The sequence below is a fragment of the Salvelinus sp. IW2-2015 genome, linkage group LG25, assembly GCF_002910315.2.
Source record: "Salvelinus sp. IW2-2015 linkage group LG25, ASM291031v2, whole genome shotgun sequence".
In the NCBI taxonomy this organism is placed as follows: Eukaryota; Metazoa; Chordata; class Actinopteri; order Salmoniformes; family Salmonidae; genus Salvelinus; species Salvelinus sp. IW2-2015.
Window position 1 is genome coordinate 9,830,789 of NC_036865.1, and position 19,098 is coordinate 9,849,886.

At 39.9% G+C, this 19,098-nt stretch overlaps 1 protein-coding gene across 2 annotated transcripts; it reads right to left on the reverse strand.

The window, feature by feature from the left end:
- Positions 1 to 15,630: 15,630 nt before the first annotated feature.
- Positions 15,631 to 17,914, reverse strand: LOC111952084 (visual system homeobox 1-like). Of its 2 annotated transcripts, none has more exons than XM_023970568.2 (5): positions 17,475 to 17,914; positions 17,040 to 17,118; positions 16,811 to 16,934; positions 16,504 to 16,684; positions 15,631 to 16,203 (listed from the first exon to the last, which is right to left on the reverse strand). In XM_023970568.2, exons 1-5 carry the CDS (start codon positions 17,869 to 17,871, stop codon positions 15,941 to 15,943), a joined length of 1,044 nt encoding a protein of 347 aa, XP_023826336.1. In that variant the 5' UTR covers positions 17,872 to 17,914; the 3' UTR covers positions 15,631 to 15,940. The 2 variants fall into 2 exon arrangements, with proteins under 2 accessions (XP_023826336.1, XP_023826335.1); XM_023970567.2 differs by having other exon boundaries at positions 16,492 to 16,684.
- Between the last annotated feature and the right edge of the window lie 1,184 nt (positions 17,915 to 19,098).

The window sequence follows — 19,098 nt, forward strand, 5'->3', positions numbered from 1 at the left end:
TCTGCATATGTGTGATAGTACATTTTCGATTTTTTCATCAAATTTTTCATCATCATCTCTTGTAGTCCCCTATAATTAAAAAATTACTTTTCAATTTAAACTCTTAAAATATGTTCATATTGGCCACTACTCTGTTATTACATGTATTCTCAAATTCAAGAATGATGCTGCCTCCTAGAGGACCATACAGATGGGTGAAATTATATTTTTATTTAATCCTGAATGAAATCTCAATCCCATCATCTGGATTAGGGGYAAACAAATGCAATAGTTTCAATGTAACCTGCAAACACACTCCAACACATTGTTCAACAACAATTCTCCCTTCAGTGTGTGATAACATTAGACTGTTTGCTCGAATCCCCAGTTGAAATATGAAACTGTATTGGGTTTGGCAATAGTCATATTGTCGAAAATACACTCATATATTATGCTATGGACAATCATTTCCAGATCTTGCATTAATAGTATGAATTCTAATTAAACCAAAGTGAATAGTTCATTTGTAGTTGTATAATAAAAAAACACCAACCGTACCAATTTAGACAGAAACAAACTTTTCATCAACACACTGCATAGGCCTATCTACTAAATACACTTTAGGCCCATAATCTCTTTATTAATGATGTATGTGATATAAAAACACACCATACAAGATGAATGCTTGTGAACGGAGTAAAACAAACATTTGACAGGCAGTTCCTGCTTGACAAAACAACAACAGATATTATTATTAAATTCTGTTCTATAAACGAACACTGTTTTCCATGAGCAGATAATTCCAACAAAAYGCCAGATTATTTGCCCTGTTTTCTATAATGCTCTAACATAGTACCATCATATAATTGTAGTTTAGTTTGGGCGAGGGGATGTGAAGGTATGAACGTGACTTGTGGATTTGTGGGATAAATTCTGATTGATGACATTTTAATAGATTTAATACCCCTCATTCTTAAAAATGAGGTGTCTCTAATCTCTTTGTGTTTTGTTTTTCTCCCTACTGCTAATCTGTTTGTTCAATCCATGGGAAAAGCAATCACTCACGTAATGTGACCACTGATTGGTTCACTGAACATGATCAATGGTCTAAAACTAATACAATGGTTGTAATTGTACTGAATAATATTATTCTGAGTTACTCAGCCTGTGTAGCCTAGCTGTATTGTTTTTGTATGTTTGCTAAAATTCAGAGGTATTCTATATTGATGAGGCTGTGGAGAAAAAACATAACATAATGACATTTAAATAAATATATATATACTAACACCCTTGCCTTTCATGAACTCACACTTGACCTTTTCCGACTTGACTTTACTGACTTTGCTAATAGCTAGTTTATAGAGGAAACATGTACTTATTATGACTGAGATATGTGGCTGTCTCACCTGGCTATCTTAAGATGAATGTACTAACTGTAAGTCGCTCTGGATAAGAGTGTCTACTAAATAACGAGTATGTAAACGTACGTATTCTGCTTGTTGGATTGCAAACCGAACAACAGCACTGTTTGATGAACTCTCTCCATTACTCACATGTAGGATTTTTTGACACCCACCTTATCATGTTATAATCAATCCGAGTAGTATTTGTTTATAACTATTGTTTGGAAATGTGTGTTATTTATCATATTAAAGCTGTTGTTGTTAATCATGGGATTAATAATACAGGATAAATAAACCATTATTGAGCCCAAACCAAAATACAATTTAATTTGGAAATCTACTACCCTATTTGCTATTCAAAAACATTGTAATCTCAAAACAATATCAGATTAAAGGCAATGGGCCATTAGACTATAATGTGGAAAAATAAGGATAAGGCAGTAGAGCAATTATATGGTTTGTGAACCATTAAGTGGGAATTATATGTGATTACGCAGGGTTTTAAGGCTTAAACTAGACATGAAATACACAACTAGATATTAATGTGAATCTTAAGAACCATTAACCAAATAGGGCAACTGTGATGGTGTTTTGCATTTCCAATACCCACTCAAGCCATCACGATGAGGCATATAGGCTAAGCAAAAGCAATGTCAACAAGATACCTTTATTCTGTGAGAAAACAGCAATACAACTAGTCAAACAGGTATCTAAAAGTAGGATATTGAAATAAAAAGACTGTTTGAAAATACACTGCTCAAAAAAATAAAGGGAACACTTAAACAACACAATGTAACTCCAAGTCAATCACACTTCTGTGAAATCAAACTGTCCACTTAGGAAGCAACACTGATTGACAATAAATTTCACATGCTGTTGTGCAAATGGAATAGACAAAAGGTGGAAATTATAGGCAATTAGCAAGACACCCCCAATAAAGGAGTGGTTCTGCAGGTGGTGACCACAGACCACTTCTCAGTTCCTATGCTTCCTGGCTGATGTTTTGGTCACTTTTGAATGCTGGCAGTGCTTTCACTCTAGTGGTAGCATGAGACGGAGTCTACAACCCACACAAGTGGCTCAGGTAGTGCAGCTCATCCAGGATGGCACATCAATGTGAGCTGTGGCAAGAAGGTTTGCTGTGTCTGTCAGCGTAGTGTCCAGAGCATGGAGGCGCTACCAGGAGACCGGCCAGTACATCAGGAGACGTGGAGGAGGCCGTAGGAGGGCAACAACCCAGCAGCAGGACCGCTACCTCCGCCTTTGTGCAAGGAGGAGCAGGTGGAGCACTGCCAGAGCCCTGCAAAATGACTTCCAGCAGGCCACAAATGTGCATGTGTCTGCTCAAACGGTCAGAAACAGACCTAATGAGGTGGGGGTTGTGCTTACAGCCCAACACCGTGCAGGACGTTTGGCATTTGCCAGAGAACACCAAGAGTGGCAAATTCGCCACTGGCGCCCTGTGCTCTTCACAGATGAAAGCAGGTTCACACTGAGCACATGAGCACATGTGACAGACGTGACAGAGTCTGGAGACGCCGTGGAGAACGTTCTGCTGCCTGCAACATCCTCCAGCATGACCGGTTTGGCGGTGGGTCAGTCATGGTGTGGGGTGGCATTTCTTTGGGGGGCTGCACAGCCCTCCATGTGCTCGCCAGAGGTAGCCTGATTGCCATTAGGTACCGAGATGAGATCCTCAGACCCCTTGTGAGACCATATGCTGGTGCGGTTGGCCCTGGGTTCCTCATAATGCAAGACAATGCTAGACCTCATATGGCTGGAGTGTGTCAGCAGTTCCTGCAAGAGGAAGGCATTGATGCTATGGACTGGCCCGCACGTTCCCCAGACCTGAATCCAATTGAGCACATCTGGGACATCATGTCTCGCTCCATCCACCAACGCCACGTTGCACCACAGACTGTCCAGGAGTTGGCGGATGCTTTAGTCCAGGTCTGGGAGGAGATCCCTCGGGAGACCATCCGCCACCTCATCAGGAGCATGCCCATGCGTTGTAGGGAGGTCATACAGGCACGTGGAGGCCACACAAACTACTGAGCATCATTTTGACTTGTTTTAAGGACATTACATCAAAGTTGGATCAGCCTGTAGTGTGGTTTTCCACTTTAATTTTGAGTGTGACTCCAAATCCAGACCTCCATGGGTTGATAAATTTGATTTCCATTGATCATTTTTGTGTGATTTTGTTGTCAGCACATTCAACTATGTAAAGAAAAAAGTATTTAATAAGAATATTTCATTCATTCAGATCTAGGATGTGTAATTTTAGTGTTCCCTTTTTGAGCAGTGTACATAAACTGTATTTAAGTATGTGTAATAATAATTCATTAAAATGTTTATTGAGATCCACTTAGGCCCAAGTAAATATACATAGGTTGAATTTAATAAACAATTAACTTTATTCTACTTTTGGTAATGTAAAGAACTGACTAATGTAACACTCTGTATCACACATATCAGTATTCATATTCAGTACCCATAGTAGGCCTACTGTACATATCTTCACCTGAAAAGCTAAAACAATTCTACTCAAACTGTGGACCTGCCTGTGGGTTTTCTTCAAGCTTCTTCATCAGTGTGAGCAGTCCTCAGCTTCTGTTTTGTGTGTCTCATGATGAACCTTCATAAATGGCAGAGACGTAATCTCTTTCCACAAGGACATTTCACCTGTGTGAATACTGCTGTGCCTGGAGAGAGACATCCGTGAACCGAAATCCTTCCCACAGGTGGCACATTTGTATGGGTTCTCAGCTGGATGGACATTATGGTGCTCCTTGAGATTCCAACAGAGACTGAATTGCTTTCCGCAAACCTCCCAAGGGTGTGGCTTTTCCCCTGTGTGAGTAAACATGTGTTGCTTGAGGCTAAAGGCATGATAGATTATCTTTCCACAGGCTGCGCAGGTCAGTGTCTTTCTGGAACCCTCTGAGTGTTTTACAATCATGTGTGACTTGAGTTCYGAGGGTTGGTGGAAATTCTTTCCACAGACAGAATCTCTTCCCACAAGTCTCATAGCCGAATGCGTTCTCCTCCTTGTGTGCATCTAGATGTCGGTTCAGATGGGCAGCATAACCAAAACCAAAGGGTTTTTTGCTGCGGTGAGTGTGCTGGTGTAATTTGAGGGAATGGACTTTGCCAAAACCTTTTACACATACAGTTGAAGTCGGAAGTTTACATAAACTTAGGTTGGAGTCATTAAAACTCGTTTTTCAACCACTCCACAAATATCTTGCTGACATAGTTTTGGCAAGTCGGTTAGGACATCTACTTTGTGCATGACACAAGTAATTTTTCCAACAATTGTTTACAGACAGATTATTTCACTTATAATTCACTGTATTACAATTCCAGTGGGTCAGAAGTTAACATACACTAAGTTGACTGTGCCTTTAAACAGCTTGGAAAATTCCAGAAAATTATGTCATGGCTTTAGAAGGTTCTGATAGGCTAATTGACGTCATTTGAGTCAATTGGAGGTGTACCTGTGGATGTATTTCAAGGCCTACCTTCAAACTCAGTTCGTCTTTGCTTGATGTCATGGGGAAATCTAAAGAAATTAGCCAAGACCTCAGAAAAAAAATTGTAGACCTCCACAAGTCTGGTTCATCCTTGGGAGCAATTTCCAAACGCCTGAAGGTACCACGTTCATCTGTACAAACAATAGTACGCAAACACCATGGGACCACACAGCCATTATACCGCTCAGGAAGGAGACGTGTTCTATCTCCTAGAGATGAACGTACTTCGGTGTGAAAAGTGCAAATCAACCCCAGAACAACAGCAAAGGACCTTGTGAAGATGCTGGAGGAAACAGGTACAAAAGTATCTATATCCACAGTAAAAACGAGTCCCATATCGACATAACCTGAAAGGCCGCTCAGCAAGGAAGAAGACACTGCTCCAAAACCGCCATAAAAAAGCCAGACTACGGTTTGCAACTGCACATGTGGACAAAGATCGTACTTTTTTGGAGAAATTCCTCTGGTCTGATGAAACAAAAATAGAACTGTTTGGCCATAATGACCATTGTTATGTTTGGAGAGGGGGAGGCTTGCAAGCTGAAGAACACCATCGCGACCGTGAAGCACGGGATTGGCAGCATCATGTTGTGGGGGTGCCTTGCTGCAGGAGGGCCTGGTGCACTTCACAAAATAGATGGCATCATGAGGCAGGAAAATTATGTGGATACATTGAAGCAACATCTCAAGACATCAGTCAGGAAGTTAAAACTTAGTCGCAAATGGGTCTTCCAAATGGACAGCATACTTCCAAAGTTGTGGCAAAATGGCTTAAGGACAACAAAGTCAAGGTATTGGAGTGGCCATCACAAAGCCCTGACCTCAATCCTATAGAAAATGTGTGGGCAGAACTGAAAAAGTGTGTGCGAGCAAGGAGGCCTACAAACCTGACTCAGTTACACCTGCTCTGTCAGGAGGAATGGGCCATAATTCACCCAACTTATTGTGGGAAGCTTGTGGAAGGCTACCCGAAATGTTTGACCCAAGTTTAACAATTTAAAGGCAATGCTACCAAATACTAATTGAGTGTATGTAAACTTCTGAACCTCTGGGAATGTGATGAAAGAAATAAAAGCTGAAATAAATCATTCTCTCTGCTATTATTCTGACATTTCACATTTGAAAAATAAAGTGGTGATCCTAACTGACCTAAGACAGGGAATGTTTACTAGGATTAAGTGTCAGGAATTGTGAAAAACTGAGTTTAAATGTATTTGGCTAAGGTGTATGTAAACTTCCGACTTCAACTGTATATTACATTGGCACACAGTCTCTCTTGTGTGATTGATATCGTGTCTGGCGCGATTGCGCTTTAGACAAAACCTGTACCACAGTAACCACAGATGAATGATTTGGCCTTAAATACGTGTACTATTCACTGATGATTCCCGAGATCATCCTGGGCCTTAAAAATGCATTCCACAAAGTTAGCATGAATGCCGTTTTTTTTGTGCTGACTGTCGTCTTGCTTCTGCACTTTTTGCTCTGCTCTACGGTATCACTATCCTTGTCTTTGGTGTCTGAGGTTGGGCCTGGGGAGGGCAGCAGTGTGTCTGGTTTTTCCAGGCTCTCTGTAGGGGTGAGCTGAGATGTTGATCCCTTTTCATTGTTCTGAGGCTCATTGACATTCTCTCCTCCATACGAACTGGACTCAGTCCCCCCTGTGAGGTTAGAGGAGAAAAAACATGAGCAATCATAACGTAATAGCATTTAACTTTTCAAAATGTTTGACTTTTCTTTGGTATGAAAGACAATATTTCTAATTAATCTGTATTCATAAGTCCTTCTGTCACGCCCTGACCGTAGAGAGCTTTTTATGTCTCTATTTTGGTTTGGTCAGGGTGTGATTTGGGTGGGCATTCTATTTTCATTTTCTATGTTTTGCATTTCCTTGTGTTTGGCCGGGTGTGGTTCTCAACCAGAGGCAGCTGTCCATCGTTGTCTCTGATTGAGAACCATACTTAGGTAGCTTTTCCCCACCGATGCTTTGTGGGTAGTTGTTTTCTGTTTTGTGTTTCTGCACCTGACAGAACTGTTTCGGTTTCGTTCGTTCTCTTTGTTGTTTTGTTATTCAGTGTTCAGTTTTATTAATAAATCATGAACACTTACCACGCTGCGCTTTGGTCCACTCCTTCTTCAACAGACGATCGTTACACCTTCTCCATCAGGATTCTCCACATTGACCAGAGATCCACACCAGTCCGCATTTACGACTGCACTCTGAAAAAACATGTTATGATAATTTCAGTCATACAGAATCACTTCACTTCAACACTTTCGGTCTTGCAAATAACATGTTCTAATGAGTAGCTAGTGCATGAACTGACCCCACTAATCAGAATGAAAGTCTGGAGGTCCTCTCCACGGCTCCAAATATTTTGTTCCTTTTCTGAAACAGAGGGAGAGATGGAATGAATGAAAACCAGTAAATGCTAGGCTTCACCAGTAGAAAAATCTCTTATTGTAAATAGTATGGAAGTGTATATTCAACCGGCAGCAGGAAAATTACATTTCGGCATAGGGGTAATCATTTATTAAGGTTAGGTTTAAGGTTAGGTTTAAGAATGAGGGTTAGGTTAAAGTTGTTAGGTATAGTTTCAGTGATTAAGGTTATGATTAGGGAAAGGCAAAACAAAAAAAATGGGTTAGCGTTAAGCCATCACCCGGCATTCATTTTCTGCCAGTCGAATATACACTACTGGCAAAAAGTATTGAAAAGGCAGATTTAGGAGTATTTCTCAGACTAATGATTACAACTTGTACTATCATTTAACAAGGTTTGATAAGTATTAGAAAGTTACAGGGTCAGCTCTCATAGCTGTCAGCTAAGCTATCCCTTAGCTAGCCTATCCGTCTCAGTTTGGATGTTAACAGTTACTTCTGTTAATATGAACATTGGTAATTGTGGTCCTATAACTAAACTATGAACTATGTATTCAGTCAGGTCCTTGTTATGGGAATTTTATGAATAATGACAAAATTATGTATACATTTAACGTAGAATTATAACTAACAGAATTATATCCTGTCTGATGAAGAATGTTTGTCCATAAGAAAGAGGGACTGTTGGTAGGCAAGGAACTGTGGCAGACAACTTGTGACCACTGTGAAACTGATAACAGGGATGGAAGTCTCCCCACCCAGGGAGGGGAGAAACCTTGGGCTTGTAGTAGATTGTACAACAGGTGGCGGACAACGTATGAGAAGGAGACTTGTGAACTATGTTGCCATTGTATCTGAGAAGAGGAGGAACGTTTATGACGAAATGTGAGGTATATAGACCAATGTACCGGAAATAATAAGCAGAACGTTCCCGTAAATAAACATTTAACTATTGTAGACTGGGCCTCTGTCTGTTTTTATTTCTATCAGTATCCAACAAATCCTGATATAGCAGACTGAGTAATTTAATTTCATTGGTTAAAGAACATGAGAACATAATTCTCTTATCAGTCCTACATTTCCCCCTTCTTTAACTAAGACCCTAAGTCAAGATAAAGTCATGGAGTCTAGCAGGTAGTCTTCTTTCACGAGCTGGTCACGGCTCTGCTTGATATTCTTTTTGTGCTCTTGCTTCTGGCATATCTCCATGAGCAACTTCTTGCCTTTGACCTTGAAAGTTCTGCTCTTGACCTTGAATATGATCAGGTTGTGAAATGAACACCTCAGCATCCATTTCTTCTTTGGGTTTTGGTGATGGAGTGATGGTGATGGTGTTAGGCTACCATAGGTTGTGTAAGCAGTGTGTTTGTTGTTTCTGGTAGCATTATCCGTGCTGGTGATATCTCTGTGTGAGTGGCACCCTGAAGCATGCCTCAGGCCCATTTGATTCAGTTGGGCACATTAGCTACAGTATGTTTATGTTATTTTTCTTTTTCTTGATTTTTGAGTTTGGTACAGTGTTATTTTTCTCCCACTGAAGGCCTAGGTCCAATAACCATGGTTGACCACTGCCTACTACCACTGAGTAGCTAACATTTTTTGTTACAATTCAACATTTTAGTAATACTGAAATATTTCTTTGTTCTCAATATAAAGCGTTTAATCCGGGGCCGACCTTCCACAACGCATCGCCCAATCATTTTGCCTCAGCCTAATGCTGGGATAGAATTATCACCTTTTAGCAGGACAATAACCCAAAATAGAAGGCTAGGCTACACTGGAGTGTTACAATTAAGTTGTTGAATGTCCCTGAGGGGTCTCAGTTCTGACTTAAAACTGAGGCAAGACTTGAAGATAATTGTCCATCAATTTCACAAAACTTGAGTCATTTATCAAGACTAATGGGTGAATATTTTCCGAATCTCGTGGGCAAAGGTGGTAGAGATTTGTTTGAAAATACTTAATTGCTGCTAATGGTGCTTTCATCAAGTACTCACTCAGGGGTTTACATAGGCCTACTTATTCACACAACACTCGTGTTTTTTTCTCTTCACTTTATAACTATGGAGTAAGTTGTGTAAATAGTTTTTTTTTAAATATACAAATGAAATGTGGTCACTTTTCAGACCATAACACAACAAATGTGGAAAATATGGAGGGGTTCATGTACTTATAGGGGCTTGAAAATTGAGAGGATTACTTTCTACGTTTAAAAAAAAGTATTAGATGAACAATAGGTAAGTTAAAAAATAAAAACAGTAAAAAGACAGTGAAAAATAACAGTAGCGAGGCTATATACAGTAGCGAGGCTATATTTGATACCATTCCACTGATTCCACTCCAGTCATTACCACGAGCCCATCCTCCCCATTTAAGGTGATCCAACCTCCTCACTCCATGCAACTAGCTCACTATTAGCGAACTAGTTGTCAATCAATTTCTAGCTAGCTTCTAAAATAAATAAACACACCCAATACCATGTGTAAGCAGATAAGCAGATTTCCTGCCAGTTACCATCCAAATGGTGAAAATTATTAATTAGTTAGCTAGTTTGCCAGTTGTCAGCTCATCATTATTGATAACTCTAGCCAGTGTTCTTATTCAGGGTTCAATTGCTTTTCACGGGTCATTTAAGGTGGTCATGTCACGGGAGTAAACTGTTGCACATGTAAATGAAACAATGTTAAACTACCCAACACACTAGTGGCGGCTGGTGGGTGGAGCTATAGGAGGAAGGGCACATTGTAATGGCGGGAACGGAATAAATGGAATGGTATCAAACACATCAAACATATGGAAGCCACATGTTTGACTCCGTTCCATTAATTCCATTCCAGCCATTACAATGAGCTCCTCCCACGAGCCTCCCCTGCAACTCACATAGGCTTAAAATAGTGCAATCTGCAGAGAAAATTCTGGACAGTCTTGCCCCATCACCCACAATGTTGATGTTGATCTAATGGACTATCATTAATTGCATCCTTGGCTACATGTACTCAAAAGTGGTTATATTCCTGTTGCCCCATCCCTCAGCTTTATTTAGTGTCTACAGGCGAGAGCTCTGTGTGTGTGGGGGGGCACCTGAGCTCTCGTCTAGGACCCTCGGACCCCCGGCCAAGGACTACACCATGTGATCAGCTGTAGTCCTATTAATTTCTGCCCAGATGTACTGGGATTTTCAGGGGATGGTGCAATGCACATCAGGTACATTTTTGGTTCTGAATGAAAGTTGAAAATACATAATTTACAGACGTTGAAAATACCTCTTTTTGAGTCATTGATTCTAAGTAAGCATTATATCACAATAATACTTATTGAATCAATTTAATATGGGAAAGAGGAGCCACCTGAAGATTCCAACATAGAATAATTATTATAGCTCCCATCTGTCACATGCACTTATGTTAGCTCGTCGAAAGCTTTAAAACGGGCAGAGATTATGTTCAAAGTAGTCCAACCTATAGAACAGGGGTCAGCAACAGAGGGTCCACGGTGGTCGTCGAGTAATTAAAAACATTATAAGAATGGATTTTTGGGGCATTTTAGTTTTTGGTCAAACAAGACTGTAAAATCACCAGTCAATTTAATTTAGGAAGCCTGTTTCCAAGTATTCCCACAAATCAAACAAAGAGACATATGTGATTTGCAGCTCAGTGTAATCAAGGTATGAAATCATTGTTAATTTCAAACACAATCTCATAGAGTGTCATTCAGTAGAGTCAAGTAGAGTATAGTACAGGAGAGTTTAATTCACTAGCTGGCCTCTGCCCAGTACCTTGCCCTGAAACTTAGGCACTGTCACTAGCCGGCTACAATCCGATACTCTACCATGCACCTTAGAGACTGCTGCCCTATGTACATAGAGTCATTGATCACTGGTCACTTTAAAGGTCCAATGCATACGTTTTATCTCAATATCAAATCATTTCTGGCAAAGAATTAAGCACCTTACTGTGATTGTTTTCAATTAAAATGATCAAAAAGGAACAGAAGTAGCTTTTTAGCAAATTCTCAAGCAATAATTTTTCTAGGACTGTCTGGGAGTGGTCTGAGTGGGGAGGGGAAAACCGAAAACTAGCTTTTATTGGCAGAGAGGTTTGGAACTCTCTTTCTTATTGGTCTATTAACTAATATACCACCTGGTGATGTCAAAACTCCATCCCACCAAAACAGGCGGTCTTTTCAAATAGCTCTTCAACTAAAAGGGCATTACCATCATTTTCACAATTTCACAGAATTATTACAACCTCATAGTGTGGAGAATATACAGTTGAAGTCGGAAGTTTACATACACTTAGGTTGGAGTCATTAAAACCCGTTTTTCAACCACTCCAAAACATTTCTTGTTAACAAACTATAGTTTTGGCAATTCGGTTAGGACATCTACTTTGTGCATGACACAAGTAATTTTTCCAACAATTGTTTACAGACAGATTATTTCACTTATAATTCACTGTATGATAGGCTAATTGACATCATTTGAGTCAATTGGTGGTGTACCTGTGGATGTATTTCAAGGCCTACCTTCAAACTCAGTGCCTCTTTGCTTGACATCATGGGAAAATCAAAAGAAATCAGCTCAAGACCTCAGAAAAAATTGTAGCCTCCACAAGTCTGGTTCATCCTTGGGAGCAATTTCCAAAGCCTGAAGGTACCACGTTCATCTGTACAAACAATAGTACGCAAGTATAAACACCATGGGACCACGCAGCCGTCATACCGCTCAGGAGGAGACGCGCTTCTGTCTCCTAGAGAGGAACGTACTTTGGTGCGAAAAGTGCAAATCAATCCAGAACAACAGCAAAGGACCTTGTGAAGATGCTGGAGGAAACAGTACAAAAGTATCTATATCACAGTAAAACGAGTCCTATATCGACATAACCTGAAAGGCCGCTCAGCAAGGAAGAAGCCACTACTCCAAACGCCATAAAAAGCCAGACTATGGTTTGGAATTGCACATTGGCCAGATCAAGAACACCCTCCAGGAGGTAGGCGTATCTGTGTCAAAGTCAACTATCAAGAGAAGACTTCACCAGAGCAAATAAAGAGGGTTACCACAAGATCTAAACCATTGGTAAGCCTCAAAAGCAGGAAGACCAGATTTTGTCAAAAAATTCTGAAGTGTTTAATACTATTTATCTGCTAGATTCACCAAATGCTTCAAAACTCATTGGACGGCGCTTCACAGTGCAGATGGACAATGACCCGAAGCATACTGGAAAGCAACCCAATACTTTTTTAAGGCAAGAAGTGAAATGTTCTGCAATGGCCAAGTCAATCACCTGACTTGAATCCAATTGAGCATACATTTTACTTGCTGAAGGCAAAACTGAAAGCAAAACGGCCCAAGAACAAGCAGGAACTGAAGACAGCTGCAGTAAAGGCCTGGCAGAGCATCACCAGGGAAGAAACCCAGCATCTGGTYATGTCTATCGGTTCCAGACTTCAGGCAGTCATTGACTGCAAAGAATTTGCAACCAATTATTAAAACTAGCAATTCAATTGATGATTATGTTAGTTTGTCAAATTACTTTTGAGCCCCTAAAATGGGGGGAGGGGGGGGGGGTGCTATGTATAAAAATGGTTGTAATTCCTCCACGGTTCATACAATAATATTGACAAAACCCTTAAATTACAGATGCAAGTCTACACTTAAAGAGCATCTTGATTGTTTCCTTTCCAATCCATTGTGGTGGCGTACAGATCCAAAATTATGCAAACTGTGTCACTGTTCAAAAACTTATGGACCTGACTGTATACAGTATATTTATATTCCGGACTCTGGTCTGGAAGCTAAATTCCTGCAATTCTATCCATTTTGCCATTGGGTTTTGTACTGTGTMTTTAAATAATGTATTCTCGCTCATTCTATTATTTCTACTACTGTACATTGCCTTTTAGTTACACTGTTTATACGCACTGCATATGTATTTATATACTAGARTTTTGACATAGCTCAGTCTAATATATTTACTGCTGTACATATCATWCTTAGTATATCTWGTGTAAATTCCGGTGTATATATGTATACGTATAGATTGCATTTGTATTACTGTTACAGTTCATTGGATTTGTTCTGACATTCCAAGATTTGTTGTTACAAAAAAAATTACTAAGAAAAATATATGTATTATTTGTGTACTTGCTGAACATTTTCCTGCATTGTTAGGAGCTAGTAACATAAGCATTTCTCTGCACCCGCTATAACATCTGCTAAACTGTATACACGACAGATACACTTTGATTTGATTTCGATTTGATTAGAGTACAATACAGTATAATTTAATTCAGTACAGTATAGTACAGTTTTGTTCAGTAGAGTAGAGTGCATGAGAGTAAATGAGGGTATAGTACAGTACATTATACTGTACTATAAAAAAAAAATTATTTTCACATGAATTAGCCACACAAAAAAAAACACAAAACTGACCAAATCTGCTGAAATACTTTTTGTACATATTTGCACGAATTGAATGTGAGGTGTTGCTGTGGATGTTGAAATCATGGCCCATCCAGACCTGACCCAATCTGAACCAAACATAAACGCCTATGATTCAGATTTCAACGCCCGGACCCCACCAAAAAAAAGATGTCTGGACAGGACCAGGCGTCGGTCCGTGCTTAGTGGGAATGACCGTGTCCTGCTCAACCTGGGACAGGGTGCGTTAAATAGAGCCACTGCAAGGATGCTCCCATTACCATCATAACTCTTTCAATCATCATCGTCTTCTGCTCCTCTTATGSGCATACAGATACAGTGAGGCATCCAGGGCTGTTACGGCGCTTCAACTGAACAACCGCCGTCTTGTTTGCTTGTTAAAAGGTTACATGTTTAATGTACAGGAAATGTCATGTGCCTTTCAATCTTCAAAATTGGTCAGGGTGCTATTTTGTTTTTGTAATCTTTTTAATACTTTTATTGTTTTCCAAAAAAACATAAATAGCCTACATTTTCAACATTGGCAAAACATTGTATTTTGATACCCATGTCGTGAACTAATTAGTTGTTTTTTTAGAGTAATTTCGATTTATGTTAAATATTTAATGTAGCCTAACATTTTTTGGGGCGAATAAGGCGGTGAGAGAACCAACTGATGCCTATCTCCATCTCTATGTGTTCTTCTAAAAATATGTTTTTAGGTCAACAGGAAATCTCATCTCCTGAGGGAAAGATGCGCTGTGTGTGTGTGTTGTGTGTGTGTGTGTGTGTGTGTAGTGTTGGTATGTGGTGCTGTGTGTGTAGAGGGAAAAGAGGGAATAGATAACCGGTGTCGAATGAATGCAGGGTGAGCACGTGGGAGGTAAAAGCGCAGGGGGTAGGGGTGAGCGGCAGGACGGAGCGCGACGGACAGATACGCGAGCGAGAGTAGGTCCGGACGTTAATAGTTGAACAAGTCGAAGGTATGTCAGGGCCTGAATTTGGAAAAGCGGCCGGTCAGATGGCAGGCGAATCACGAGTGAGAGCGGCGGGGGTTGGTGTGTGTGTGTGTGTGTGTTGTGTGTGTGTGTGTGTGTGTGTTGTGTGTGTGTGTGTGTGTGTGTGTGTGTGTGGGTGTGTGTGTTTGTGTGACCGATGTTAATTCCTTAGTGATGTGGACACCGAGGAACTTGGAAGCGATCCGAGCCGCTCCACTATACAGCCTCATCGTCATCGATACACTGATTCTGTTGGTTGTCCTCTTCTGTCAGAATTTCCCAACATTCAATATTTAATTTTGACTATAAATAATAAACGGGTAAAACGCAACAATGTGGAACTGTGTGTTAGTGGTAAGTGTACCAACATAGCAACAGTAGCAGGTGTCAAAGGTGTGTGCTAGAAAACATTTTAAGTGCATACGCAAAGTCTACCTTTTGGAATGTAATTTATTTAATAGAAGTTYGTTATATCAGTGTACGCTATAGTTAGTACCTTATTGCATAGGGCYTCTGTCTTTTTTWAACACATTTAAATGGTACATCAKGTGAATGAAGGTATARGAACAAATCAAAGAAAGACAGAATTTCAAAAAAAATATTAGATTTATTTGACTGTTTTCATGATATTGCTGTTCTTATTATCGCTGTCATTACAGTGAAACTGACCTCTGAATGACATTCAGTATCAACACAAATAAAGTGCTTAATTTCGCCCATTGATAACGATGATCTGTGTATTTTAGTTMATGTTTTATACAAAATGCAGGCGGTGGGGCTTACACCCTAACCAACAACATTCAAAAATATGAAATAATGTGTATGTGTATTTCTGGTGGTCCTCTCTCTTCTTTCTTGAAATATTATTTCAATACCACAACAATGTTAACAAAAGTATAGAAAGGAATAAAACATTAAATAGTATCTTATTTAAAACCAGACAAGGTTATAAAACATATGTTCAAATACAAGTATTAAGAAATAAGACAAGTACACTGTACACTCCTAAATTGATGGGACCGTTGCACATCTTTGGAAAATAACCCACTAGGCACACACTGGTTGAATCAACGTTGTTTCCACGTCATTCAGTGAAATTACGTTGAACCAAGGTGGAATAGACGTTGCCTTGACGTCTGTGCCCAGTGGGAATTGTCTTCGAGGTGAGCATKATTTCCACGCAAATGTCCGAGCTCACTGTCTGCAACGGGGATTGACGTCTATTTAGCTCTCATCGTCTGAATCACTGTTGGGAATGAGATCCCTCTGCGGCGACAATGATTTCAAAGTGCTCTTGTTGCTGTCCTGCTTGGAGGTYCTGGATAGGTCTATTGCCATGTCCTCYCTGTCGTCTACAGCACTAGCGCGGWTGGGCCAGGACATGTCGCTGTCTTTCCCTTTAGTTTCCTCCGAGTATGTATCCGAGTGGGTAGACTCTGGCGTACCCGGGGATTTCTTRACTATCTCCATGGACTTCTTGTGCATTCCTGCGTAAAGTGATAAAAATTCAAAACAATTAGTCTCAGCGTACACGTAGCCTATAGCTAAATAAATCCAAATAAGTAGAGGTTAGCCCTATTGGTAAACGAAAATGTAACATTTAGGCCTACTTCCTCGTTATTAAGTATATGTTATGTTTATGTTTACTTCATGAAATATGTAAGGCTACATCTAGGCCTATATCAAACATTGTACAGATACAAAACACATCTCAGCTATGTATTCAATGGATTAAATACATATTTGAGTCTTATATTATTAATAAAGCAAACAACCTGCTGGCTCACCTAGAAGCCAGGGAGCACAGGAGCCCATCATCCCGCTCTTGGCGGAGTTGATGATTGATTCTGGCAGAGGGATGGAGTGGCGGACCATGGCACCGTAGAGCCCATACTCTGCCATCACACTGCTGCGTCCCCAGCACTTCTCACGTTTTCTCCACTTGGCCCGACGATTCTGGAACCATACCTGAAAAAATAGGCACAAAATGTTAGATCGTTGGAAAACTTTCCGGATTAAACCATCAATATGGCCATTGTAGACCTACATGTCCGTTTTAGCTTTGTAGTAGCCTGCATGTTTATATAGGCCTACCTGTATTCTGTCCTCAGGCAATTCTGTCTTCATTGCTAACATTTCCCTGGCATATACGTCTGGGTAATGTGCTTCATGGAATGCCTTTTCGAGCTCCTCCAGTTGATGCGATGTGAACACGGTTCTGTAAATGATTTAAAAAAAAGTTGGAAGCATTGATAAAGCAGGCTTTCTAAAGGCATTCGTTGTACTAGTTTAATGCAATACAACTGTCATCATATGTACCAACCTGTGCCTCCTTTTCTTTCTCTTCTGTGAGTTCCCTGAGTTTTTCGAATCGTTTCGATCACCAGAGAGACAATCATCATCTGAAAAGAAAAAGGAAAACATATATTAGAGACAAAAMAATCTATCCAAAAGCAAACGAATAAATGTTAAATGAAAATTGTGCTGAAAAAAAAGTATACATTGAGAGCTTATACATGCTATATAAGACTAATTGAATATAATTATATGTTTCAAAAATTACATGTTGAAATGTTATTAAAAAAAACAGCTTCCKTATTAGTCTCGCGCTAAATCAACCTTGAACGCAATCATATTTGAAATAAATTGAGCTACATGAAGAAGTGGCTYTTTCAGCACCCCCTGAGAATAAATACAAAGTGGACCGCTTCCCTAAAGCACTAACTTTATAAAGTCAACGATTTGAAGTGAGCTGTACCAGAGTAGGGCTCTCTTTGTTGCTCCAAGTTCTGCATGAAATGACTCTCGGTCCTGGACTGAAGGAGGGGTATGTGACTCGGTAGGAAGCAGGGGGCTCCCGCAGGTTGCTGAGCCGCCAAACTGCACAGAAACCCTAGACCAAGCGGCAAGGATCCTCCAGCGAAAGGGAATCCCATCCCAGTGCTCTGAATATCCCCGTTACCTCCTACTCCATGYGGTCCGGATGGGCGAGGCTGGAGATCCGTTTCAAGACCCAATAGGTCCGTGATGGCAAAACCTTTAGACCTAAACCCAGATCCATGAAGTCGTGACTTATCGATCCCAAATGATGGAGCCAGCATCTTGACTTTGGGCTTTTCATCCGAGCCATCATCTCTTCCTGTCATGGTTGTCATTGTAAAGCGCTACTTTCTCTTTCTCCTGTAGCTCGGGATTATGAGGCGGGAGATGACAAACGGCAGGACAATTTATCCCTGTGTCATATCCACGGATAACCTCCAGTGACCAATCAGAGCAAAAGGCACCCGTCAAACCGAAAGGAGGCGTTTCCCTTTTTCAATCCCAAAGGATTAATTGCCACCAATTTCCCATCAAATCCGATAAGGATTTTCTCCTCTGTCCCCTCTATCCGAATTGGTCCTAAGTGTTTTTCTCTGATGGCAAATGTCACTTATGTAGCCAGGTCTGCAGGCCAAACAATAATGAATGCTTTACAACTTTCAAAATACTATTTTGAAGGAATACAGGCCATGTGACATTTTGCAATTATCAACCAAAACTGAAATTGAGTTTTTTAGCAATCAAACGTTTATTAATTGTATCTCAATCTGCTGTTGTTGGGCTATGGTCATTGCTCAGTGATGCTTCAATGTCATTGTTGTATTATTTGTAAATGAACAAACATATTATATCCCAACGAAAATCTTTGTTTGCCCGTGTAGTGAAAATTAGAGTATAGCTTGTTGATTTGGGACTAGCATATTTAGCGTGACAGCCTATAGCCAAACTGGAAATAGGTTTAAAACGCAAAAAGATTAACATTTGAAAATAAGTTTAAATCATTGGTTTATTATAATCGCTCTGGGATTTAATAAATTGCATGTTAAATTCATTTTGGCAAAGAATATTATATAATAGGCTATAGCAAACTAATGATGCAGCCTGCAGAATAAAGAACATTTAAATAGCCATTTAAATAGCCTGGAAACGTGGCCTGACGATGTCAGTTGTCAATGCATAATCACGATACTTTTTTATGTTTCCCACGATATAAATATATTTTTCTAATTTTCTTTGCACTACAAAGTGTTTTTTTTAGGCTAGGRCTATGGCTAACTGAAAAATATTAACAAAGAAAGTCCATCATATGCATGCACATCTTGCATTCAAATGACTTTTACAAACGACAGTTTACCACATCTGATTCAATATTTACAACTGATTTCGTCTCTTTCCACTCTAGCCTATTAGACACTCCTGATAAATAAAAAGGAAAGTCATTCATTTCATATTCAAGAAAGGTCAAAATCTCCCTGACAATATGTTATCTGGATTAACAAAGCATATTTTTCATTAGGGTAATTGGCCTTTGAATTACAGGCMTGAAAATCCAACACAAGGTA